At 43.4% G+C, this 26,439-nt stretch overlaps 1 protein-coding gene across 4 annotated transcripts in view; it reads right to left on the bottom strand.

Annotated features, from left to right (window-relative positions):
• GPR155 (G protein-coupled receptor 155) overlaps window positions 1-26,439 on the bottom strand; it is a 74,552-nt gene that overhangs the window by 12,708 nt on the left and 35,405 nt on the right. For 3 of the 4 annotated variants that reach the window (XM_029605817.1, XM_029605818.1, XM_029605820.1), the window contains exons 6-14: window positions 25,774-25,857; window positions 19,594-19,714; window positions 15,139-15,223; window positions 14,964-15,054; window positions 14,048-14,261; window positions 12,717-12,812; window positions 10,682-10,815; window positions 7,919-8,014; window positions 5,955-6,019 (exon numbers count right to left, since the gene is read on the bottom strand). In XM_029605817.1, the coding sequence (XP_029461677.1) occupies window positions 5,955-6,019; window positions 7,919-8,014; window positions 10,682-10,815; window positions 12,717-12,812; window positions 14,048-14,261; window positions 14,964-15,054; window positions 15,139-15,223; window positions 19,594-19,714; window positions 25,774-25,857 (986 nt within the window). Of the gene's footprint in view, window positions 1-2,447; window positions 2,581-5,954; window positions 6,020-7,918; window positions 8,015-10,681; window positions 10,816-12,716; window positions 12,813-14,047; window positions 14,262-14,963; window positions 15,055-15,138; window positions 15,224-19,593; window positions 19,715-25,773; window positions 25,858-26,439 lie in introns of those variants that run through there. The other variant, XM_029605821.1, reaches the window with a different exon arrangement.

Consider the following 26,439-nt stretch of genomic DNA (forward strand, 5'->3'; position numbering starts at 1 on the left):
GAAAAGGTTATGTTCATGAGCACCTACAGGAAGTGCAATAATTTCTTAGAGTGAATGAAGTTGTTACTCTGGTGATTTCTCAGTGGAAATCTTGGAGAATAGACATAAAATGGCTCCCATCTGCACGGCCTTGTATTGTAAAAGGTGTGAAATGTTCCTTTCAATTCCTCACGAAAATTTGGGCATTTGCAGATGGTAAACATTGTGCGTCACATTAAAGAACAAGCACAGAGTTACTTGGACTCTTTATGATTCTAATTCAGCAAGTATTTCAAGTATCCAGAAAGCTTGCTATGTGGAGTTTGGAAGCAGTTTCACTCGCACTACTGTTTTCTTAGTTGGAGTCCTTTGTTACTTATTGAGAAATAAGAACTATGTTCATTTTTCACTTGTATTATATCTGTCACTCTGCTTTTGCTGGTGTTTTTTTCTTTTTGAACTTATTCTATATGGGGGCTTTTAACACTTTGTTTAGCCTACTGCGTTATTTTGGAAGCATTGCTGCTTAACTTTATTTGAATGGGAGGCCCAATAATGAGATTAAATTTTCACTCGGACTATACTTCAGTCTTAGTCAATGATTTTTTCCTGTTTAACACATATTCTGACTATATTTTTTACACTTTTCTTCTTGGATACCCTTTTTTCCCCCTTCAGAGTTGGGATCGCTAGTGTGTCTGATGCTAGGAAAAACTAAAGCGGTTAGGACTTTTCAGCTTGGAGAAGAGACTGCTGAGGGGGGGATATAAAAGAGATGTTTAAAATCATGAGAGGTCTAGAACGGGTAGATGTGAATCAGTTATTTACTCTTTCGGATAACAGAAAGACTAGGGGGCACTCCATGAAGTTTGCATGTGGCACATTTAAAACTAATCGGAGAAAGTTCTTTTTCACTCAATGCACAATTAAACTCTGGAATTTGTTGCCAGAGGATGTGGTTAGTGCAGTTAGTATAGCTGTGTTTAAAAAAGGATTGGATAAGTTCTTGGAGGAGAAGTCCATTACCAGCTATTAAGTTCACTTAGGGGGTAATTTTCAAAAGGAGTTACATGCGTAAATGTAGCTACTATTGTAGCAATTTTCAAAAGCCATTTACTCAAGTAAAGTGAATTTACTCCAGTAAACCTGGTTTTTACTCGAGTAAATGCTTTTTAAAATCAGGCCCACAGAGAATAGCCACTGCCATTAGCAATGGTAACATGGAATAGACTTAGTTTTTGGGTACTTGCCAGGTTCTTATGGCCTGGATTGGCCACTGTTGGAAACAGGATGCTGGGCTTGATGGACCCTTGGTCTGACCCAGTATGGCATGCTCTTATGTTCTAGTATTTTTCTTTTATTTGCAATGACCCTCTTTTATATATTTCTTCTTTCTTTTGTACACTGCTCCAGATTGCAAGGCCAAAGGCACATTTTGAATTTCTGAAATTTTTCCTGCATTACCCAGAACATAGTTATTTGGTCTTTTGCTCAAGTGACTGTGATACTTTTGGCAATTTAGTTTCAGACATGTACTCTAATTGTTCTTTTGTTTGATCTTATGCCTATGTCAAAGTACACAGAGTCCTGAGGGTTGATATTTTGGGGGTTACATAGCTGTACTGCTTGTTGCTTTTTTGGCTGGAGCTGTCCTTTATTTTTATTTCTCCTTTACATTTTCTTGTTGATTCATTAGTAGGGATACTGGTTTATTTAATTTCATATTTTCATATCATGGTAGACTCTCTAGGACACATCTTCACTGCAGATACAGACAACGAAGATGTGGTTCCTTGGAGCTAGGGGTTTTCCATTTTCGCTTGTGTTTGTGGTATGACAGGGATGTGTATGGTTTTTATTTTTTTACAAAATCTCAGAGTGACATTTGCTGCTGGTGCCTTGAATCATATAAACGGGGGCTTTTCTCCCTTGGATCCATCAATGTTTGCTGGGACATCTATGCTGGGGGATGTCTGGGTGAATTAAGCTATTGTGTTTTTTTTTTTTAAAGCATATTTTTTCTCTCCAATGTTCAGCCAGTTGTCTATAGTTACTCCGAGGTCTCTTATATGAGTGGTGGAGGTCATTAGGGGTATGGGGAGGTTGTGAATCACCTGAACGTTGTCCTCTTGAGTGATGAGCAGAAGTTCAGTTTTTGAGGTATTGAGAACTAAATTAAGGCTGGTGAGGAGGATGTTTATGGACTGTAGGCAGCTGTTCCATAAGTTGAACGTTTTAGAGATTGATTCTGTGATTGGTATCAAGATCTGGACGTCGTCAGCGTAGATAAAGTGAGAAATCTTTAGATTTGTGAGAAGTTGACAGAGGGGAAGAAGGTAGATGTTAAAGTGGGGGAGAGAAAGGATCCTTGAGGGACTCCGAATGTGGCTTTGACAGGGTGCGAGTCTTTGTTGCTTATTCTAACCTTGAATTTCCTATTGTCGAGGAATGACTTGAACCAGTCCAGGGCTGTTCCTGATATACCGATGTCTGAGAGGCGGTTAATGAGGATGGAGTGCTTCACCGTGTCGAAAGCTGCGGATATATCGAGTAATGCCAACAGGTAAGGGGTCTTTTTTTCGAGACCTGTAAGGATTCTGTCTGTAAGAGAGATTAGGAGAAATTCTGTGTTGAGAGATTTGCAGAAACCGAATTGGGCAGGCTATACTTAGGATAAATGGCACACTTTCAACCTTTTCCCTTACATTGTGGCACAAGACAGGGGTCTCCCCTTTATTGTATACGACAGTGGAACCTCTTGCACTTATGACATCTCCAGTCATTAAAGGTTTAAAGTCGGGGTCATCTGAATTTCATATATGCCTGTTTGCTGATGACATGCTACTGTTTCTGGGTAACCCACAAATGTCTATCACATGTCCTAGATATATTTAAATTGTTTGAGAAGGTCGCAGGCTTAAGGATTAATTAATTAAATCTGAGGCTACTGCTTTTTGGGAGTCGCTTAGGGCTTCATTGCAAGGGGACTTTCCTTTGAGCTGGGCTTAAAAACAAATCAAATATTGGGGGGGGGGGGGAGGGGGGGATTATGGACCCACAGGATCCATCTCTACTATACTAAAAACTTAATATTAAAACATTATTGGCTGAAATACAGTCAGTTACAAGCATGGATGGAATTACCAATCACATTATTGGGTAGATGTGCCCTGTATAAAATGGTACTGTTCCTTAAAGTGCTCTATAGAATGCAGATGGTGTCTTGATGGATATCGAATAAAGATTTGGCATTTCTGAAATCCATGAGAGCACACTTTTTATGGAAAGGGAAGAGACCCTGCGTTGGTTATGCAAAATTATTACACCCTAAACAGTTGGGTGGTCTTAATCTTCCGGATGTGAGATGCTATAATGCTGCATGTCTGCTTCGGTTTCTGTGGGACTGGATTACAACAAAATAAAATTTCTGTACCCCAAACTTAGTGGTGGATAAAGTGGCTCCCACAACTTTATTGACATGGCTTCACATGTCTGATAAGCTACCAGTCCTATTGCAACATTGTTGTTTGTTTAAGCCTGTTCAATTGGCCTGGAGATATTTATGTAAATACTGGAGGGAGCCTGCAGGTCTATCAGGGTTTCTACCTTTACTCTGGCATTCTCAGGTTTCTCCTGGCGTTGCTGGGGAATATTTAAAGAATGGTATCTGAAAGGCGTAATTAATATATTCTCCCTTTTCAGTTTTAAAGGATAGTCTATTTCTTTTGAACAAATGTGTAATAAATATCATTTGTCTCATATACAGTTTTATGCATTCTTGCAAGCACGACATTATATATGGCAACTACAAAAGGAATTTCCTGGACTGATCTCTCTGAATTCTCTGGTGGCATCCATATGACCTATGGGCAAGGGAGTGAATGAGTTGTCTTGGTGAAAAACTCCATTTGTTCCAGCTGTCATCTTCATCTCTGGCAGATCTATCGACTTGGTGGTTGCAGGCCACTGGACTGGCAGTATCTATTCAGGACATGGAACAATGCTTTCATCACTGCACTAAGATATAACTTTGGATGCAAAATAGCGAGTTGTTTTTCAAGCTTCTTCACCAGTTATCTAGATGTTAAGGCTTTTAAATTTGGAATTCCTTCCTCGGATCCCTGTCCTTGTATGACAGACAGAGGAGCCTTGCTTTACACATTCCTGTTATGCCACAAGAACTTTCCCTTTTGGGAAAATATTTTTTCTTTGATTCATAAAATTACAAGGAATCAGCTCATGTATGATTGTCGATTTATTTTTATGGGCTCCTCCTTATTTTCATTACACACATCTAAAGGCTATAGGAGGTTTATTTTCGTGGCTATGTTGGTGGCCCTTTTTTTGTAGAATTCTGGATTCAGTCAGAACCTCCTACTAGTACTTTATGGTTAAATCTTATGGCAGACTGGATGCGTATAGAATGCTTAGATGTGATTTTCATGCATCGTACTTAGTCTAGGGATTAAAAGCAAGCTTGGATGTTTGGGGGGGTTTTTTTTTTTAATTATTTGATTCTACTAAAATGCACTTATAAATGTTGGGATTTGTTACTCAGTGGCACTGATTATTTTATATTGCTGATATTCTATTAACTTATGGTTTTTTGTTATGTTGGGGCGGTTTGGATGTTGAGTGTTGTAGGATAAATGGGTGGCTTATCTATGTGAATGTATGCGTTTTCTGTTATTTTTGTTAAAACCACAGTGATTAGGAGAATGAGGCATGTACTTTCTACTGGAGTATGTCGATGCTATAACTGTATAGATATGTGTTGATAATCAAAAACTATTTGCTTCTTTTACACAGTGTATTTTTTTTTGTATCTCTGTATCACGAATATAAAAATAATAATAATTAAACACAAAAAAAACCCTAAGGCATTTTCACTCCCAAAGTAGAAACAGGCTTCAGTACCAAAAAAAAATACAAAGACATCCCTGTAAATGGCAGAAACAGCATGCACACAAGGTTTCCACGGGACCTGGTTTTCATAATTACTTTCCATTATGTATTTCCTCAGTTTGTTCTTGATGCTTTAATTACTGTTGATTTGCTCCTATATTCTAATGGTATCCAAAACCGCTGAGGGGGGGCTTTAACAGGAGGTTAATTTTCAAACTTATGTGGATAAACACGGGTTTACCTGCGTTAGAAAGGCTTTTGTAAATAGCACGCCACGCCCGACTCCTCCCAAACAGCGCAGGAAGAGGGGTTAGTTTGGGGGAAGGGAAAGCATCTGCAAGGTTAGTGTTTTGAAATCCCCAAAAGCTTACTTTTCACAGGGTACAAAGTATCCGCATTCCCTCCTGCTGGCTTGAACTTTCAAAGGGAAGCTGCCTGGAGAATTTCCCTTTGAAAAATCAGTTTGCAGGATTGCCCATTGGCAGCCCATGGTCTGGACGTGTAGAGTTTCAAAGTCTGACAACATATCGATCTATGAAACTGTCACCAATGACAACTGTACTGGTACTTCTGTCACACTGCCCCCCCCCCCCCCGAAGGAAAGGCACATATGATAAGGTCACATTAAAGTTGGAAAGGCACTGGGGTTTAGAATGGTTTGGCAGCACTGGTTTCAAATTCCCTGTGGAAATCTGGATTTAATCTGGTGCCGGTCACAAATCAAATTCCCCAAGAAAGGCATCTGTCTGACAAAACAGGATCTGCAACTGTCAAGTCACCGCAGAAAACTTCAGGCTAATCTGCTTTTGTCACAGTTTCAAGAAAACATGACGCACTGCACAACAGCAAACACGAGAAACCCGGCGAGCTCACTGTTCCAGCGTTTTCCATGCAACTAGTCAACGCAAGCACAAGTTAGCAAAATGTCAGTTTTCTTCTAAAACACATTTAAAGGCTTTCTGCTAACATGAAATTAAATATGCAGACGTATCGTATAACGTCCAAGGCATGCAGTTTTGTTTTTTTTTTTACTTCCTACCTAACTCAAGCAAAATAAGAGATCCAATTACCTTTTCTTGCATGGCAGAATGATCAAATGTTTGTCCAATCCAAAAATGGCAAAGGAAATGAAACCCTGGAAAAGAAAAGGAACTGCAGATATTTAAAGCAGACTAAAAAGCTGGTCATATTAACAAGGCAGGCGTGCCATGTAAAAGTTAAGCCGGAAATTGGGCAGCACAGAGACTGGCACGGCATCCAAACAAGCAGCCTGCGACCGTTACAGGGCCAGCTCATCACTACATTTACAAATGGTACTCCCAAGTTTTCAGATCACTGCCCCTACAAAGTGTTTATTTTTGCACAATTGTCTCAGGTCACACTTCATTCGACTACTGCAAACACGAGCACAAGCCTTTTGTATCACAGTGCTTCATAAACCAGAGAGAGTGCACTAAGTTGGACAGATGGTTAAACTGACATCAGACCCGAGGGTCCATTAAATCCAATCCTCTTCTGACTGCACCTAATGACAACTGCTACAGGATAATCCAAAGCAAGGCAACACTCCTCACCCCCATCAGCTCAGCCTCCACTGCCAATTCAATTGGACTGCAAAAAACATGTCTCGTCGTCCCCAAAATCTGCAGAAGTCTCTACTTCAGCATTCTTTTTCTAGAATCAGTCTGTATTTGAGTCATCCTAACCACCCATTTTTTTTTTATCCGGCAACTACGTGTACCTTGCTGTGCAAATTGTGCTATGCAATGTACACGGTGATTATAAAACTATAGTTGCACTGATAGTGGAATGGAAGGGAAACAATCTCTGAATATCTCCATTAAACCAAGGCCCTAACTAGCTTTTATGCCTTATCACTTATGCCCAGCCCTCTCCAATATGAAGACATGTACTGTGCTAGTTTCTACCATTTTATCCAGGAGATCATTACACAATCTCTCCATTTCATCCTCCCATCTTCCGTGCATGCTTTTTGTCTGTCCAACCAGAGCTAACTAGGTTAGAGGATGCTATGTGACCCAACTAGTATGCAACAACAATCTTCATAATGGACCCTGCTCCAACCCAAACTGTCCTCCTGGAGTTGTTTATCTGCAGGTGGCTTTTTTTTTCCTCCCCAATTAACATGGGGAAATAGCAACCCCATCAAGTTATAAATTCAATATAAACAAGCAGCAACAATCTGATACAAATTATGTAGCTAAATCTTTCCCTCATATTTCTACTCCCATGAGATCAAAGGGATTGGAGAGGTTTACCACAGACTATCTCCTGCATCAAAGACACCAGAAGTGAACCAAGTAATTTTGGTGAAGCCAAACCAGAGAGGAGGAGGAGATCTCTGGACAGATCTGCCCCTGCTCCCATAATACATGTGAGCACTGTAGGCTTTCCTTGGCTGCCTCAGTCTGGTACCTATAAACAATCTGAAGGCACACACAAGTTACAAGATACAAGATAACTGCTTACAACCAACATCTACCTGCTGATCAGAATTACCTGCTAAAAAGCCCACTATATGCAACTGGGCAGCTGCACATTTTCAGTTAATGCATAAAATTATGGCTAATTGTAGTTTAAACTGTAATATCAAATATTATATAATTATAAATGTAATAAAGATTATTGAAGCTTGGATAGTCCCTCACATTTGCATCTTTGGTCACATTCAGATTAATAATTAATTTGAATTACTTTTTTAAAAATCTTGGAAGCTCAAGACTGGGAAAGCCCCCTTTGAAAGTCAGATCCTGTTAGGAAGGCTTCCCCCTTTACAAATTCTGATTATCCACGATTCAGGAAGATGGGCTGGAAAAGCAAAGGCCATCTTAGATGCTAACATAGGGAAGTCGCTTGTGATTTCAGGCAGAAAGAGGTTCAGAGTTACACAACAGGTTGGCAGAAAGAGCTCAGATCTGTCTTACTCAGGCATTTTCTACAAGGATGCCGGCAGCTTCAGGGAATGATGCTGGCAGGCAAGCGGATGAAGGTCTAGGAGAAAAGAAGCACTTACCTGGCCAAAATTGAAGACTGCACAGAAGAACTGAAGCTCCACATAGAGTCTTCCAGGCTCCTGGTTGAATAACCACCACAAGCAACTGCACATATTCTACAAAAGACAAGACCATTAAGACAACAGCCTAATACTATTGTTCCATTTCTGTCCACCATATAAAATCTGCTACGTTGCTCCTCAGCCTTTGCTGTGACAGGACTTTAATATCTTTTTAACCAGAAAATGAAAGAGAAGACAATCTGCCTCCCTTCTCTTTTGTTAGCACTGCTGAGCAAAAAACTGTACAATGAGTTTTACATTTTGATTTTGGCTTTTGTGTTGTGCCATATCCAACAGTGTTTAACTGGCGGCATATGGGTACAAGCCCTGACACCAAAGAACTTACAATCTAAGGTTTACTAAACTGCTATATGCCATTTAAACACAATATTTATTTATTTAACATTTTTATATACCGCAATTCATGTAGCAAAGTTACATATCATTTCGGTTTACATTAAAACATTAACAAGCATGTAAGAATGCAATTACATTACAACAGGGGAGTGAACTAGGATAAGAGAGAACATAAGGCATAATAATAGTTATAGATATATATTAAATAATAGTTATATTGTGAGTCTTTTGAAAGATTGGTTGTAGATCTGGGAGAGAATTAGATTAATAAATTATACGGATTATGGATCATTTATTTGTGATGAGGGAGAGAGATGAAGTGTTATTCTAGATTGTATTCTGATTGATGGACTAGTGCGTAGTCCCATGGATGGTAAAGTGAGGAACGAGTAATTGCTTGGCTTTAATCAAATGCTTGCTCGAATAGCCAGGTTTTGAGTCTCTTTTTAAAAGTGTTCGGGCATTGTTCTTGCCTTAGTTCTGGTGGTATGGAGTTCCATTCTGTGGGGCCTGCTGTGGATAAAGCTCTTTTGTATACACTGTATATTACATATCACACATTATTTTGGCCCAAAATACACATCTGTTACAAAGAGCTGCTTTGCACGCATAAATTTTGCAAATGTATGCAAAGCAGCTAATGCAGAGGTAATCCTATGCTAATAAACAATGAGGCTTGCCATTATTTTAACTCCAACTCCGATGTGATACTTTCCTGTGGGAATGTCAGGATGCTAAGGCACATCCTGATGCTCCCATGCTGATATTTAAAGGGCCCTGAGGGCAGAAAAGCCCCCCCCTCAAAGTGTAAAACTCCCCCCTGCGTGTTCCTTGTAGACCCCTACCCACCCTCTTGCCTGCCACACCTGTCAATGCTGGCTTGCAGGGCCCAAAGCTGAAAAATAATAAGAGATAATGATGTGGTGATGCCCCACCCCTCTTTCCAAACTTCTCCCCTTTAATAACCTCCACTCTCTGCAACATTGGAAGTATTCACCAGTGTTTAATGGCCCCCGACCCACTCTCCTTGAAATGTTCTTGGTGTCTAGTAGCCCCCCCAATAACCTAAGAATACATCCCTGGTGTCTAGTGGGGCCCAGAATGTCTCCTACACCCCAGGCAAGTCAACACCATTTTCCAAAATGGTGCCGACCGGATTTTGCCCCATCACATGATAGGGTCAAAGATCATTCAGTGCCATTTTGAAAGATGATGTCAATGAGCCCGGAGCCCAAGGGGTGCTCCAAGACCTCTAGACACTAGGAATATCTTCTAACGGTATGGGAGGGGAGGTCCAGGGGTGGACTAGTCTGGGTAGGCTCACTAGACAGCACGAACTACTTCTAATGTTGGGGGGGGGGGGGTGGAACTGAGGGATGAATAGTTATTTAAAAAGGAAGAGGTTTGGGAAGAGGGGTGGAGTGCCAATGGAGGATTATTTTGTTTTATTATTTTTCGACTTTGGGTCCTGCAGGGCCACCTCAACACGGGAGGATTTTGGAGAGTTGGGGGGGGGGGAGGGGCGGCTTATTTTTGGGCTGTATGGCCCCTTTAACACAACGGCAATCTCAGAAAAAGTGGGCCACTACCACACATTTTTACTCCGCTACATATTTTATTACATGTTTTTTCTACAAAAAAAAAAAATATATCATCATCACAGGGAAATGGCAACAATATTTTACCAGGGAGAGGCCCAATATCTTGGGAATGCCTCCTCCCCACCCTGTGGTATTTTCCCCCTCCCACTGTACAATAAAGCTGTATAGTAAATCTCCCCCTAAGGTTCTACTTGAGGTAACGGGAGCTAAGGTGACTTTCCCAAGGTCACAAAGCACATCAGTGGAGGGAAGCAGGATTTGAATCCTTAGCTTCTGGTTCCCAGCCTATTGTTCTAACCACTAGGCCCCATCCTCTCCTTATTTTGGGTGCTGAGTTACATACAATGACTAGATGGGAGTTTCTGGGAACTTAGTTTTCTATAACTACTGGCTGAGGTTTTACTTGGAAGCCAGACAAGCTGAGTGTTATAGGGAGGGGCGGGGGTGGGCGGGAAGCAATTACTTGAGTGCTCCATCAGACTGTAAGCCCATGTGTTATAAGACATCTATATGAAGTGTCTTTGCACACTTTACTGCCAAGGAACCAAAATACCTTATGAAATTACACAGTTCATTATGAAGCAGAGAAAAATACAAGACAAATCACCGTGGGGGGGAAGGGGGCAAGCCTCTGAGGTAGATCCCCCTTTGTCTCCTTTGCTAACTGAGGCTAACTCTGCCCCAGCAATTTTCTTGTGGAAATGGAGTAAGTGGGAAAACAAATGGGTGAAAGTTTGGTGAAAAGGGAAAAAGAATGACTTACAGCAAACAGGCCCACAATGAGGAGTAAACACAGCAATACATGTCTGGCCAGCTGTATGTCTCCACGCTGTATCAGCTGCTCTTCCTCCGTTAACCTGCATTTTTGGGAATTGCACCAGCGCACACACTGGTCTGCTACAAAACAAATGCAAAACAAAATTTTCAGAGCATGCAAAACTAAAAAAAACAAACAAAAAACAAAACAAAACACTGTTGCACTAACATACAGCATATTTTCAACTCACTCATAGGCCTGTAGGGTAAAACCAAGAAAACGTACATCTTAAATAGCGTTTTCAGTTTCTAGGGCCAGTCCTGTGGCGTGGCGGATCCGAGTTCCGATCCTCCATCCATCAGGACTGGCTGGGTCTGGAAGCAGCACTGTGAGAATGCGCTCGAGCCTGGAGGAGGAGGAGAAGACGGCTGCTGCTACAGTGGCAGCCCCTCTCCCCCTTGGAAAGGGTGCCTGCAGCCACTTGGGCATGCCATCTTGACTGGGGAGGGGAGTGGTAACAACAGAAGAGACCACTGTAGGAGAAAATGGGAAAGACCAAAAAAAAAAACCCAACCTTTTTTTTTTTTTTTTTTTTTTTTAAGCTCTCTTGCTTATAATTGGGAAAACAAAAAAAGCAAACAATGAATGGATCTAAATCCCGAGACCTTGCTGATGGAAAGAATTCCTCACTTGCAAGACCACAATGTTAAGCTAGTTCAGCTTCTGTACAGAGGTCTGTGGCCAGCTCCTTTGTGCAGACCTATCAGCTTTCATCCACTATTATTGCTCTGCTTTAAAGTCTTCTTTCTATTTGACTTGCTGCCACCAGATGGCAGTCTCTGTCCTGCACCGCATCCTGCCCACAGCACACGGCAATTCTGAGCTGCACAGTCTCTGGTTGCAGAGTGCTCAAAAAACCCACACTCTTTACTGAATGGCAGGATTTTTTTTTTTACTCTATTAGGATTTGGCTTTGAATCCACTGCCCTCATGTTAAGTCACTTATTTTATGACTCCATTTTTCCTTTTGTGTTCCGGGGTTTTCTTCCCGATCTGGAGGGGAGGAGGAAGGATTCTATGTGCTGCCTGCTTCCCACTCCCTTTCTCCTCAGCTCTGACCCCAGGAACTTCCAAATACCAATAGAGTTAGACAAATGGTGCAATAAGCACTGGGTACTGGTCTGCTGGAAAGGCAGCAGCGAAGCAGGCACGGCGGGTTGTGGAGACTAAGAATCAGGGAGGGAAGGAGACAATGAAGAGCAAGAAGGCACAGAGCCTGGGATGACTGAGACTGCAGGGATTGAGAAGCAGATATGAAGGAGAAAGGAAATGCAGATATTAAAAGGTTCCTGAGGCCATAGGGATAGGGCAGTAAACACTTGGAAAGGGAAAGGAGCTAGAAGTAGCGAGGAGACAAAAAAATCTGAAGAGTGAAGGAGCAGTTGAAGAACCCAAGAAGCAGATTCTGGAGGTTAATGAAACCCACCACAACTTAAAGAGAGTCAGATTTTATGGGAAGTGTGTTGAGGCTACCTAAAACCCGAAGGTTCCAAGCAATATGTTTTTCTCTCTCTACTGCTATTCTGGATTCTCTTATTAATTCAGTGCCACTGTTGGTTAAAAAAAAAAAAAAAGTAGTTTAGAACCCTAAAAATTTTCAGACCAGTAATTTCTCTTTTCCTCTTGCTGCCAGCTCATTTGGAGCTGGGATTTACTATGAACCTTCATTCACAACCAGCTGAGGATTTTTCCTTCTGTTTTAATAGGCCTACTCTCCGTCTGGCCATGGCAGTATAACTGTTTTGAGGCTGGGAGTCACGAACTAGGTAGGGCTCCTTCCAGAAGCCTGCATCACAGAATCTAAAATTCGGCTATCAGGTGTCCGTAATGATATCAATTACTCCCTTCCCCTGGGGGCTGTGAACACAGCATCCCCAATCAATCCAGGAAGCAAAAGATCGAACTGCACAAAAGTGTGCAGCACGGTCACCGAACCAGCCTCCGTATTAAATTTTGGTATTATAGTACAGTATTCTCTTACCTTCTTCAATTGAAGGACATTCAGTAGTAGCTGCTGTCACGTCTGGCTCTCCCGTGCAGCACAGCTCCCCATTTTGTATTGGGCAAGCAGCACATCCTGCACAAAGAAATGTATTACAGTCATATCTGTTGTTCTTCTCAGCGAGATCCACCGCAAGAACGCTGTGCACCTTGCCTTCACCCCACACACACATTCCCTCCCTGATCGTTGTTCTTGATCTCATTCCCATTCGTTGTTGCACTTCCTCTGGTCACTGAGATTGCTTCCCCGATCATCCCATTTTCTGGTGCTCTGCTTTCCTACATACTCTCATCATACGATGCCCCAACTCCCACACCCAAACTAGGTTTCAGACTATTTGGTGCAAAAATAGCAGCAAACAAAATGTCAAATTCATGAGGAGTTTTAAATATTTTCAAAAGTAGCCAACATGCATTAATTTGCCAGCAGGCTGCGTAAAATGAGCACAGCCCTTTCTGGAGTTTTGATGTTGCTCATTTTAAATGAAACCTAGAAAAATATAATCCACAATATTAAAAAAAACAAACCTCACCTACATACTACTGCTGGTTTGAAACAGACTAATAATACATTTCTTATCCAAGTATGCATAGATACTAATGAGTCACTGTTGAAAGGAGCAACAACTTATCCAGACTACTAAACAGAGCCAGCTGCCCATTTCCTGGCTCGGCTCCTTCTTTGATTTGTTCTCTTTATAACCCCCAAGTCACTTTTATCATTTCGTTAGCAGGTTTGAAGAGTTCCTGCCATAGGCCTGCTACAGCGATGCCCGCGTGGAGTTCGGATGAAGGGCAGCACAGCAGCACCCGGTCTCACTATGGGTGATTTTCAAAGGCACTTCACACACAGAAGTAAGACTCTCTGACAACAGTCCACCCTCTCTGCTAATGGAAGTAGATGTATAGCGCCGATGCACACCGGCTTCTAATACTCAAACAGAGCAGGAGTTCCTGGGGATGGAGTTATAGCATTTATGCGTACAGATACGTGCACACACACTCATGCATGCAAATTTCACAGGAAACAGCATGTGCAAAAGCAGCGGGCGCGGGTCGGTGCGCGGACTTTTTCTGACCCATTTCGCCCTTTGAAAAATTGACAAGGCTCGTGCCTACAAAGTACCCGCAGGCTTTGCACTTCCGCGCATGACGAGTCTCCGGTGGTGGGCATGCCAATGCTTTGAGATGCCTGAACACTTCTAGTTAGAAACAGAAACCTGCACGAGACCCCGAGCAATTTTGACTGCCAAGCAAATGGTCCTTTTACTGCAGCTCGATGCACAGGTGAGACGTCTGCCTTTTCCGTACCTTTCTGAGCGGCGCTGCCTCTGAGAAACCGAGGGCTGTCTGGCAGGATGGGGCCATCCCGGGGAGCCATGCCAGCAGGTTCCTCAGTACCGACTTGATGGGAAGATGGGTTCAGCACCTGGTAATGACTCTCTTGGTCGTTTCGGCTTATGCACATAAGGGATATGCCTGCAATGAGTATGCTGCAAAACAGGATCACTGCTGTGCTAATAATCTACAAAGTAGAAAAAAAGAGGAACATATTCCCTGAATAAATCTTGAAACATGCAATTGTAACACAAAGGCATACTAGTGGCTTTGGTACAAAGCATCCAAGCCTCACACTAGATACCGGTGAGAAGAAGCACTTGGAGGATTTGTCATAGCAAACTTTTTTTTTTTTTTTAGCTCTTTGCAACCAGGACTGAAAATGCTCGAGTAACAACTCAGTTCATCTGTCTGGGGACATAAGAGGCGCCAGGCCAATGGTCCATCGAGCCTCTCTCAGACAGCGGCTACCCAGCAGATCCTACGGGGAGATCACATTCCCTGTTGGCTCAGTCCACTGCTGTTAAAGACACAATGGAATGGATTCAAACTTGGGAGAGGGGAGTTGGGCCTGGCAGCAACCCTACTGAAAAGGACTTTGATCTGACAAGGCTGGGGTCATTTTCATTAGGGACAAAGCTGCAAAGTGCTAGAAAATCTGTGCTGAAGCACGGCTTTTGCTTCCTTCCTCACTTATTACAGGCTTCTAGTACTCTGGGGGGTTTTTTCTTTGTCAAATGATTTTTCTGGCCTAAAATGTGCACAGGCTCTGTCTCCATGCCAGCCCCATTCCCTCTCTCATACGCACACATCACCAGCTCTTCTCCCCTCCCCATCTTGTGTATCCAAGGCCGCACACCAAACTGGTGTGGAAACAAAACCAGTTTACCTGATCCTGCCCATAAAAAAAGGCCGAATCTGTGGCATCACGGTTACGCTCTCCAGCCATTAGGAGAATTCCCACCGTAAGTGCCGGGATGCTGTCAAAGGAGAAAAAAAAAAAAAACAAGTCACAACATGTTCCTTTACAGATAAGATATGAAGAAAATTATCAGACAACTTACCCCCATCCTGCTAGGATAAGAAAGCCAACGGGAATCTTTACAATCTCCCTCTTCTTCAAGAGGAGCAGAGACAGCGAGATAAGACCTGAGAAAGAAATCGCTTATGAAGGAGCCTTCTCAGCTTTTAGAATAAATAATCCATAAAAACATTTTCACCTCACTCCAGGTAAACCGAACCACCTGATCCACTTCTGGATGAATGGATTTATACATCTGCTTCTTCCCCCTTCCCCCCACCCAACTGACTTCCCTAAGAATACAACTCCCACCAATCCAGGCATGTTTAGGGGAGAGGGGAACCAGGACTGGCTGACTTGGGGACGAGGTGGTTGCCTTACTCTGCATATGAAAATAGACCAGAGGATAAACAGGACTATGCTACGCTACTTCAAGCCAACGAACATCTTCTGTGTCTCCACTAACTAGCCATGAAGCAGGGCAAGATGGGGGGAAATGCTGGATCAGTGCTCTCTTCTCTGCTCCATGAGAGTCAACTCACCAGTCCTACCTCCTAAACACGGCAAAATCTGCATTTATATCGAACATGATGGAAAAAAAACAAAACAAAAAACCCCCAAACATTGTTGTCCATCCAGTCTGCCCATCCACATTCAGACTAGTGATTCTTCACTGGTTTATGCCAAGTTGCATAATCTGCTGAGATTCTCCTGCTCCATAATGCACACATTCTCTATACAAGTTTCTCTCTACCTCTAGCAATGCAGATTAGGTGAAGATAATCTGATCATATAACCCCTTGTCTCAAGCCATTTCAATGGCTCCCCATTCGTTACCAAATACACTTCAAGCTCCTCTACAAGTCTTCACTCTGCAGCTCCTTAGCACCTCTTCTCTCTCCAGATACCCATCAGGCAAATCACTTATCTTTGCCCTTTTCCACTGCCAGCTTCCAACTCTGTGCATTCCACTTTGCTGTGCCGTATGCCTGGAATAGACCAGAGTCCCCCTCTGGCCTTAGGCTGAAGTTGAATAAAAACCCACCTTTTATAGAGGCCACTTTTTAAAAAGAATTTTAATCCCCAGTTCTCCTGATCATACCCTTGTTGGATTTAACCACTTTTCATAATAAATGAAATCTCCCCAAGTCTCTTATTTGTCCCATTGTAAGCTATACAGAGCAGGCACTGTCTCGTGTGTTTGTACAGTGGTGTATGTTCCGTAGCATTCTAGAAATGATAAATTAGTAGAACAATCTATTAGCTGCTGTGATCTTCTTAAAAGAGAAAAAGAAATCTTCACAATTGATCAAACACAATTTCTCCAAGACCACAAGTAAAGCCGTGATTTCCCTTGCAATGTCCTCCTCCCACCCAAAGAGGACTTCTTTCTAAAATATAAATGTGTTATATTTTTTTTCAAGTAAACTGCTTTGCATGCTTCCTCTTATGTCACAGGGACATCTGAATTCCACATCAGCAGTGCTGCTCCTTCCAGGCCACAGACGACGTTTTTACTCAAACTTTCTATTCTGCCCATCTCAGACCAGCTATGCTGGATGGATGCAAAAAACATACAATTCAAACAGATGAAAGGGCATACAAACACTAATACACAAAGCTCAGGTCTTTTTCTAATAAATGTTGGTGCTGCTGATGTAAACCAAGTCTTTTTAACTGAATATTTCCTAACACAGGGAAGTGCTGGTGACGTGGACTTTACACCACAATAAGCATCACTTCTGCATTCTGAATGCTTCCTCAGTACTTTCTGGGTCTCTTCTAGGGAGGGATGTGTTGAGAGGGAGCTGTCAGGTGTTTCTAGGAGTTGCTTGGTGAATAATTTTCTGAGAGCATTAAATGTCTAAGTGAGCAGCCCAAAGCTGAGCTAGCGAGAACCCCCTCAATTAGAAATTGGCAGCACATCCCTGATCTCTGTCTTCTAAAACTTTAAGAACTTTTTCTTTAGGAAAACAATTTCCTACACATCAAGTTACTGATCAACACAACCCCCAAGTGTCTTCCCTACCCATAAAGGTTAAGCTAGCGGTCTTCTATGAAAAATCCAGGCCAAGTATTTCCACAGCCGTGACACAAAGAGGCAACAGTAAGTAACAAGATCCATTAGTCAATATTCAGATTTTCAGTCTCAACTCTCCTACAATCACATACAACACTGTTTCTGACTGGCTGATTGGTTTCTTTGGGGGCTTTGAGATCCGGCAGTTTCCTCCTGCTCCTTTGGTCTTCCAGGTCAAACAGAACCAGAGCTGGGATCTGGCACCACGGGGTCATTCACAACTACCCAGGGCTTTCCCCTCTTATATCCCCCCCCCCCCCCCAGCCCCCAACATTCCCAAACTGGTCATTGCAGTGACATTTTCAGCTGGAACGCTGCAATCATAGGTTCTGCCACTAGGTGTCACCACCGTGCCATTACTAGAAATTCCTTCCCCCAGGCTCCGTGAATGCTGCTTGTGCAGTCATCTCCAGCCCTGGCCGACCTAAGGAGCAGACAACTTGAGCCAGGAATTTGAACCCACCTCACTGGAGTGCACAGCATTGCCTCTGAACTACCAGGCTGGCCTTGACTGCTTGGTTTCTATCACTTGCAGCCATGGGTAAACATACTAACAGATCTGAGAAATACTCTCTGGGTTTGACTTGCTGCTCACGCCCCAGCTCTACGCATGAAGGAGGTGGCAAGGTGAAAATCAGAAGACCAACTATAATCACAATTATGAAAAAATCACATAAAACCGGCACCTGCTAACCTATCCAGCATAAGCATCGTTTACACCAGGAGTGGACAAACTTTTTTGTGCTTGGGGCCACATTTCGAGTTAATCGAGCACGAGGACCAGAGGGTGAGGTGTGGCACGGTTGAGCAGGGCATAGTGGGTCCTCAACACAGCAATCAAATCACCACCACTTGCTGCAGGCATAAGTGCCGGCAATTTTAGCACCCAAGGAGCCCCTTCAATCATAGATCCCTACCATCTACCAAAATCAGAAAAACCTTCAACCCAGCAGGTACAAGGCATTTTCCCAGCTAGCAGACCTCACCTCAGTCACAAATGCAGACCATAAAGTATAAATAGTAAAAGTACAGACAAAAACTGGACTAGAAACAATTAAAAGCCAGACTTATTTGCAGTGCAATAAAAAAAATAAAATAAAATATCACCATTCCTCATAAGAAAAATCAAGAAATATAAAAAATCAATCATAACAGTAAGGAACCCATACTAATATAAAGCATATCAGAATCAGATGACAAATAGACCACCTAATAATTAATAAGGATAAAAAGCCAAACTTTAAATATTTCCCCAAAATCAATCATATTTCAAAACAGCAGACATATTAAACACCCAATAATTACAACTAATAAAAAAAAAAAAAAAAAAAGTTTACCCTCTCTCCGTATCTGGAAACTTTATTTCCAGTTACCCTGAGATTGTAGACTCTTTCACAGGCACACACACATACAAGCATGCTCCCAAACACACAGTTGTACCTCTGCTCATTCTTCAGCCCCTCTGGCCTGGGTTGAAGCAGCAGCCCACCATCCGATCTCTTTTCTTCTGCTCCCACGGCTCCTCTCTTTTCCTTTGGCTCCGCCAACCTGGGCTGCCGTGTCTCTCCTCGCTGGCAGGAACCCTGCTATTGCCGAAGTATGGGGGGGGGGGGTGTCTCTCCTCAGCAGGGGGGGGGGGGGGAGAACCCCGCCGGCTCTCCTTGCCATGCGCTGATGTTCCGATCTCCCTGCTGAAGTGTCGCGCGTCAAGGGTGATATCTTGGTCTTTGAGGACTACATTGGGCAGGCAGGTCAGAGCATCGGTGGGCCACACATAATGGAGAGTGTCAAGTGCTAGGTGGGCTGGTTTAAAAACCTTTAAGGGCCTTAGTTTGCCTACCACTGGTTTATGCAAGTGAAATGACAATTCCCAAGGTTCTTACGGCAGGAGGGCTGCCTAGATTAATTCAAACATCAATTCGTCTAGCTCTTAGCTCAATTGCTTCCTGTTTGGGGCTCAAGTCTAGTCTTTTTTTTTCTTTTTTAATCTGAACATTAGCTCCTGTTTTCTCATTTTTTATAGAAACCATGTGTGACCTTGGTCACACATGGTTTCTACAAACTCTTCTTGGGGCCCTCCCCCACCCCATCTTCGAGTCTTATCTTCGTGCTTTACATGTGATCGATGCGGCACTTACATGGGGTTCTCAGGAAGATTGGGATTCTGCTGGGCCAACCTACTTGTATCCCTATGCTGACAAAGGACGTGTAAAGAGCTTTCAGAAGTTTAAGCACAGATAACCCCTCAGAAATCAAAACAAATTTGAACCAAAACTGGAACTCCAATGGGGTTTTACCTGAATTTTAGCAATTCGCTAATTCAGCTGCCATGAACGCAAGCTCCAGACAGACTACGGCCTTCACAACACAAGGCTGTAACATTGTCAGAAAACAGAGTATCGGTCTGGTGTGACTTACCTGTCCACAAGTACGTGCTGTAGAGTGCGCTGTACAGTATCAAGAATACCAGCATCTGCCCAACAAAATTTATTTCTTTAATGATAAAGTTCCACATCATCATTCCAATGCAGACAACAAACTGGGGAAAAAAAAAAAAAAAAAAAGAGAAATATTTTAGACCTTTAAACAAAAAGTAATAAAGACAGAAAAACAGATGATCTAGCAACTATTTTTCTGTGAATGTGTTAGCATATGCTCAATATACATGCATGCACTTTTCTTTGTATTTAAAAAGAAGCTGGAGATACAGCATTTGAAAAAAAAAAAACCAAACACACACAGGACAGACCAGATGATTACAAAAGTGGCTTCCACACTATTGATCGGAGAGGAAGTGTTTGCAGGTTTTGATACAATGTGTTGGATCAATGTAGAGGAAATTTTCAGCAAGACCAGTAGGATGACTCCTGGACGTCTCCACACCAGAATGAAAAATTTTATACTTGTCTTTTTGGGTCCCAATATCTCTCTTACTACATTTCCAGTTGCGTTATGGCCTCTTCCTTTGTTTTACGAATCTCCTTTCCAGCATCCCAATTGACAGCTATTCATGTGACTATTATAGGTACATTTCATTATTTTGCCTACTTGGTATGTGATGAGGATCAACTCAGCAGCATCCTCGTTTACAGTCAGAGAGATGGGAGCAGCTAAATAAAAAAAACAAACCCCAAGCAGCAGCACCCAATATCAAACCTACACATGTAATAAAAATCTTAACTGAAAACTGGAAATCTTGACAGTTTACATAGCTGGATGAGGATCTCCTGTGAAAGTATTGCATCTTTAGAGCAGAGGATTACTATGCTTACACACATCAAATTAAATCAGTCTATTTTGATTCACTTCCCCTGCTTATTCTTATGTCTTCTGCCTTTTTTTCCCTCTATGCATATTTCTTTATAATGAATTCCCCTGCCTGGAAAAGCAAATTTGCTTACTTAAACAGTGTTTCCATAGATAGCAGGATGAATTAGCCATTCTGACTTTTTGGTATGGCGGCCGAGGCAGAGCTTCACAAAAATCACAGCGCTTTGGTTCTGTGTGGTTGCGTGGTGCCATGTTTTCTCCTCAATCTATAACATAGCTCCAATGGTAAGAACTGTAGGGTGCAACCATGTCAGATCCAGTTGCAGAGCTGGGGTCAGACATGCATTTGGAAAATGGTTGGGAGAATCTAGTCCACTGCGCTTTCAGCCCCCACTGCAGGCGTCGCATGTGCAAACAAGTTTGCGGCACTACATATCGTTGCCACCATGTGGCCCCAGTAGGGTCAGGATCTGGTAGGCTTAGGTGCATGCACAATGTTTAGCTGGAAGGCCAGGGTGTGAAGCGTGTGGGCCCTGTCCACTGGCAAGAATGCCTTTCCCATCACGGTATTTATCCGGGCGCCAATGAACTGTAGAGTTTGCATGGGTTGGAGGCTGGATTTTTCATAGTTGACGAAGCCCAGCCCTTCCAGACATTGTATTGTTTCCAGGCCGCTCTGTAGAGTGGAGAGTTTCGGTGCAACTATTAACCAATCATGCAGGTATCGGAATAGCTGAATTCCCTTTCTTCTGAGATGGACCACTGTTATTGCTAAACATTTCGTGAAGACCCTCGGTGTGGAAGACAGTCCAAAGGGAAGGACTTTGTACTGGTAGTGGCACATATTGATTTGAAAACATAGGTAGAACCAGGAGGAGAGGTGCATTGGGATGTGGGAGTTTGCATCCTTGAGATCCTGTGAGCACATCCAATCATTGGCTTGCAGGAAGGGTAAAATCGACTTGAGAGATGTCATCTTGAATTTTTCCTTCCGAAGGAATTTGTTGAGGTCCAGGATTAGGCGGAGCCCCCCCCCACTGATTTCTTGTGTATGAGGAAGTATTGTGCTGAGGTACCTGCCGATTCGCTCTATGATGGAGTAGCTTGTTGGGCACCTGCTTCAGGAGGAAGTCATTTATGCAGGTCTGAGTGGGTGCACCAGGCGAGGAAGGACAAGGCTGTTTTTGAAGTTCAATGGGTAACCTTCCCTGACAATGTTCAATACCCAATGATCTGAGGTACTTGCTGTCCAAGAATTGTAGAAAGATTATATTCTACCTCCAATACATGGTGGTAGAGGTGGCCAGGTTATTCCTAAAACCCTGTTGGGGTTTTGTTGCTCTGTAGTGGACATTTCTGATGCTGACCCCATGGTCAGTTCCGGGGTTGCTGTGGCCTGCTTTGCTGGAAGGTTGGCAGGCGATAGAGCAGGTACAGCTTGAAAGGGCACCGCTAGTTATAGCTCCTTCTGAAGCTTGGATGAGATTTTCTGGCCGAGGACTGCTGGTCTGTTAATGATGCTAGTGACAGACCACCACATTCTGCTTCTTTAATTGGGAGACCATTTCCTGCAGCTTGTCCCCGAACAAATCACCACCCTTATCTGGGAGGTCTATTAGTTTTTCATGCACGTCCTCCCAAATAGCACTGGGGCACAACCACACCGTTCTTCAGGGTGCTATGGACCCTGCTGAAGTCTGGGCGAACATCTCGAAGGCCTCATAAAATGGTGCGTAGAAGGTGCCTCAACTCGTCCTCCAGGCCATAGAACTGTTGCAGAGCAGTATCTGACGAGGTGGACTGCGTGCTGTAAAACTAATGCTGTTGGATTTTTGCATTCAGCATATCTACTTGGCAGGCTCTCTTTCCAAAGTCATCCAAATACTTGCAATCCTGGCCCGGAAGGATATTTGAATGAAGGTGGGTTTTTTCTGAGCGTTTCTTGGCCGATTCGACCACCACCGAGGCGTGTGGAAGTTGGACCATGCTTTAGTATAGTGACTGCCTCATTCTAAGCATTAGGTCAGTTTTCTTCAAGGTCACCTGACTGGAGAAGGGAGACTCTCAGGTCTTTGCCATTTCTGAATCCAAAACTACGTGGGATGGCAAGGCAGTAGTTTCGGTCAGGACTCTGAAAATCTTCAGAATGCCCAACACTTCCACCTGTGGATCTGGTACTTTCTTGGTCTCAATGTTAAGAAGAATTACCACCTTTTCTATGAACTTGGGGTAGGAAAGGTCTTCTGGCAGTAAGGACGGCTCTGGCTGCTCAGATGGGATCCCTGTCAAGGAATCTGGTGAGGTTGGAGGTGAGCCCTCTGGAACCAGTGTCCGGCTATGGGGAAAACTGAGGGCATGGGCTTCTAGGCTCTGATGCCAGGCTGCTCTCTCGGAGGTGGAGATGGCGACCTTCGTGGAGGGCTAGATGGGCTGCCTTTCTGTTCCTCAAAAGGAGGTGAAGAAATGTGTGTCTGAATTTGAGAAATCTGCAACATGGCCTATGACACACGATCTCCCCAACCAGGGGTAAGATTCTGTCCTCTCTGACCATGATCCACTGGAGACAATGCAGCAAGCAAGGTGTCAGAGTTGGAACCTCTAGGGCACTACTCTGTTCTATGAGACTTCCTGTGTCTTTGTTTGGAGGGGTTGCTGTAGTTGAGGGAACACCTCTTCCTTTTGGACACGGATAATAAATCTGAGTAAACTCTCCCCGAGGATTCAAAGCATCTTCTTAGTGTTTGGGTAATTGCCATGTTCGGCCTCTGTTGGAAACAGGATGCTGGGCTTGATGGATCCTTGGTCTGACCCAGCATGGCAATTTCTTATGTTTTGAAAGGAACCCGTGGAAAGCTGTTCAGAGAGGCTCCATGTCTGAGAAGCCAAGCTCAGCCATTTCCTGTGGGAAGAAGATGTCCTGAGGGACCACCGCAGGTTGATGCTTGCGAGGTGTCTTACTAGAAGATTCACCCAGTGCTGGATGAGTCTAGCACTTTCTGCATTGTGTACTTAGACAACACTGGCATCTGCGCCGGTGTTTGCATCATGGTCCTCGCTTGCATAGAGTCAGATGATGCGCATCAGTGCTGTTTTGATGTGTTGGGTCGCGACACATCCTTGCGTGGATGCTTTGTCTTAGACACATGTGTCTCACCAGTGGTCGGCGACGTCTCTCGGGTGTGGTGCTTCTGCATCGTGTTGTAGGTGGCCTCTCTGGCATGGTGTTGAGACACTGGCATCGTCCATACGACGCTGGCCGCCGTGGAATTGTGTGCTGACTTTGGCAGTGCCTCTCCCAATGCCTTTTGCTTCAGTGAGGCATGGGTACGCATAGGCACTTTGGGAGGCTGACCCACCTAGGCGGCCTTTTCTCCAGTAGTCTGAGGGAGGAGGCCCTCTTGGGTTTGTCTGGGCGATCTAAGCGTTGCCCCGGTGAAGAGTGGGCCAATATCCGCTCTGACAAAGAGACATAGGACCCCAAACTCTTCCTTCAAGCAGGCAATTTTTAAAGCACGCTGCACCCAGGGCAACATATGACCATAGTCCCTGCAGGAGGACTGGTCATGCTCTGGGCCCAGGCAAAGTTAACAATAATTATGTCCGTCCGTGACAGACAATCTTCCTGCACTGGCAGTACTTAAAGCGCAATTTCTGAGCCATACCGGAGCACTGAAAAGTGGGGGTTTTTTATAAGTCAAAAAAGTAGAGACTGAAGAGTAAGGAGCTCCGTGTACAGCCTGCAGTGCGGAAAAAAATAGACTGAGGAGAAAACATGGCGCCACGCGGGAAAGAACACGTAGCCGCACAGAGCCAAAGCTCTGTGATCTTTGGGAAGCTCCGACTTGGCCACCCCGGAGAACATCCCAAGAAGCCAGCATGGCTAATTCAGCCTGCTTATCTGTGGGAAAAGTCATTCTTTCACAGTTTGTGTGGCATTTGTAAGTTTAAAGCATAAGGGAAGCACCAGTACAGGGTTCTGATGACAGCTATCTGATCAACACCCCAAATTTGTCTAGAGCTATGATGAGATGAAGAAGAAAAAAAAGTTATTAAACACAATTACTTTATACCTAAAAAATACTTGAATAAAGAGGTGGCTGCACATGTGCCAGTGAGAGGCTGTGCATGGGCTCCTACCTGGGGCTGGGATATTCTGTCCACATATGGCTGGCAGGGCTGTGGGTATAGCAGGGGGAGGGAGTTTATATATAAAGGATCCCAAAGTCAAACAAATACTCTGTGCAATTCTGGTCACCGCATCTCATAAAAAGATGCAGGAGAACATGCAGAGAAGGGAGACCAAAATAAGGGGCATGGAACGGCTGCCCTATGAGGTAAGGCTAAGGACGTTAGGGCTGTTCAGTTTGGAGAACAGACAGCTGAGGGTGGATATGATAGAGGTCTACACATTCATGAAAGGACTTGGAACAAGTTAATGTAAATCGGTTATTTACAGCCTCAGATAATAGAAGGACTAGGGGGCACACCATGAAGTTAGCAAGTAGCTCATTTAAAACAAATTGAAGAAAATTATTTTTCACTCGGTGCATAGTTAAGCTCTGGAATTCATTGCCAGAGGATGTGGTTACAGCAGTTAGTGTAACTGGGTTTAAAAAAAGGTTTGGCTAAGTTCCTAGAGGAAAAACCCATAAACTGCTATTAAATTAATAAGCAACAGTAACATGAGATTTATTTAATGTTTGGGTACTTACCAGGTACTTGTGACTTGGGTTGGCCACTGTTGGCCACAGGATGCTGGGCTTGATGGACCCTTGGTCTGACCCAGTATGGCATATCTTATGTTAAATAATTGCATTTATTCTGTCAACTGGATTACTGAACAATTGTAGAGGGCCAGCCTAGTGGCTCATAGCCATGTGTGAGGATTCGAGTGCGATTCCTCATTCAGGCTGCCCAGGCTGGGGTTCGGAATAGTGCGGATGTAACGCCCATAACTCTGGGGGGAGGGAGTCCCAGGCATTACACAACGGCAATCCCCAGTGGGCAGATTTCAGGTCTATGTTAGCCAGGTTCTGGGGTTGGCCATGGACTATCACTGCGATGGTTGGGTTGAGCTGGTAAAAGAGGAAAACAATCCCCAGGTAGTTGCAATTGAAGGTGCCTCACGCCATAATCTAATGAAGCTGGTTCTAAAAGAGCAGCAGCTGGGCAAAAAAAAAAGTTCCTCCAATCCGTACTAAAAATTCTTTTAATAGTCTTTACTTTCTCTCACTCTATTTCTCATATTACAATGACCCATGTGGAGAAAAAAAAAGAAAACATGTTTTTATAAATGTTCTGAATTGTAAAGTTATCAAAGCTACTGACCTGAGCAAGGAGCAAGTTTGTTGTCAGCATATGAGGAAGGTATTTGTACTTTTTACTCAGAATCAGGACAGCAAGTGACCAGACCTACAAAAAAAGAAAATTCACCACCACACAGAAAGTTACACTTCGAAATAAAGAGGAATGTTACTCACATATTAGAATAGATAAATGGGGTAGGAAAAGCAGATGAATAGTTATCTGGGATACAGCAGCTGTGGGAAGGGTCCCACAGCTGCTGTACCCCAACAAAGCAGAACGGGAGTGTGAGCATGCAAAGGTTCAGATAACAGGTCATTAAAGCAGAATCTCAACCTTAGGTTAAAACCATACTAGAGCAGTGGAGGAACAGCTAACCCGTTGGGTTCTCAGGATCTCTCTAATGTTATGACTATCTATTTTAATAGCTACTTTATATAAGATTTAATTTGTATTAGTTGCATTGTATAAAATTTAAACTATTATTCTTGTTCCATGTATAACGCTCCGGCGTATGTTTTTTGTTCTCTGTACACAGATGCGATATCTCTGATGAGTGGCGGTATATAAAAACCAATCAATCAATCAATATGCATGAGAGATTTTTCCACATATCAGCGGGCTTAGTATACCCAAGTCTAATCTCATGCATACTCCATGTGGCTATCCTTAAAACGTGACTGCTTAGGT

Source organism: Rhinatrema bivittatum, chromosome 6 (genome assembly GCF_901001135.1).
Source record: "Rhinatrema bivittatum chromosome 6, aRhiBiv1.1, whole genome shotgun sequence".
Lineage (NCBI taxonomy): Eukaryota > Metazoa > Chordata > Amphibia > Gymnophiona > Rhinatrematidae > Rhinatrema > Rhinatrema bivittatum.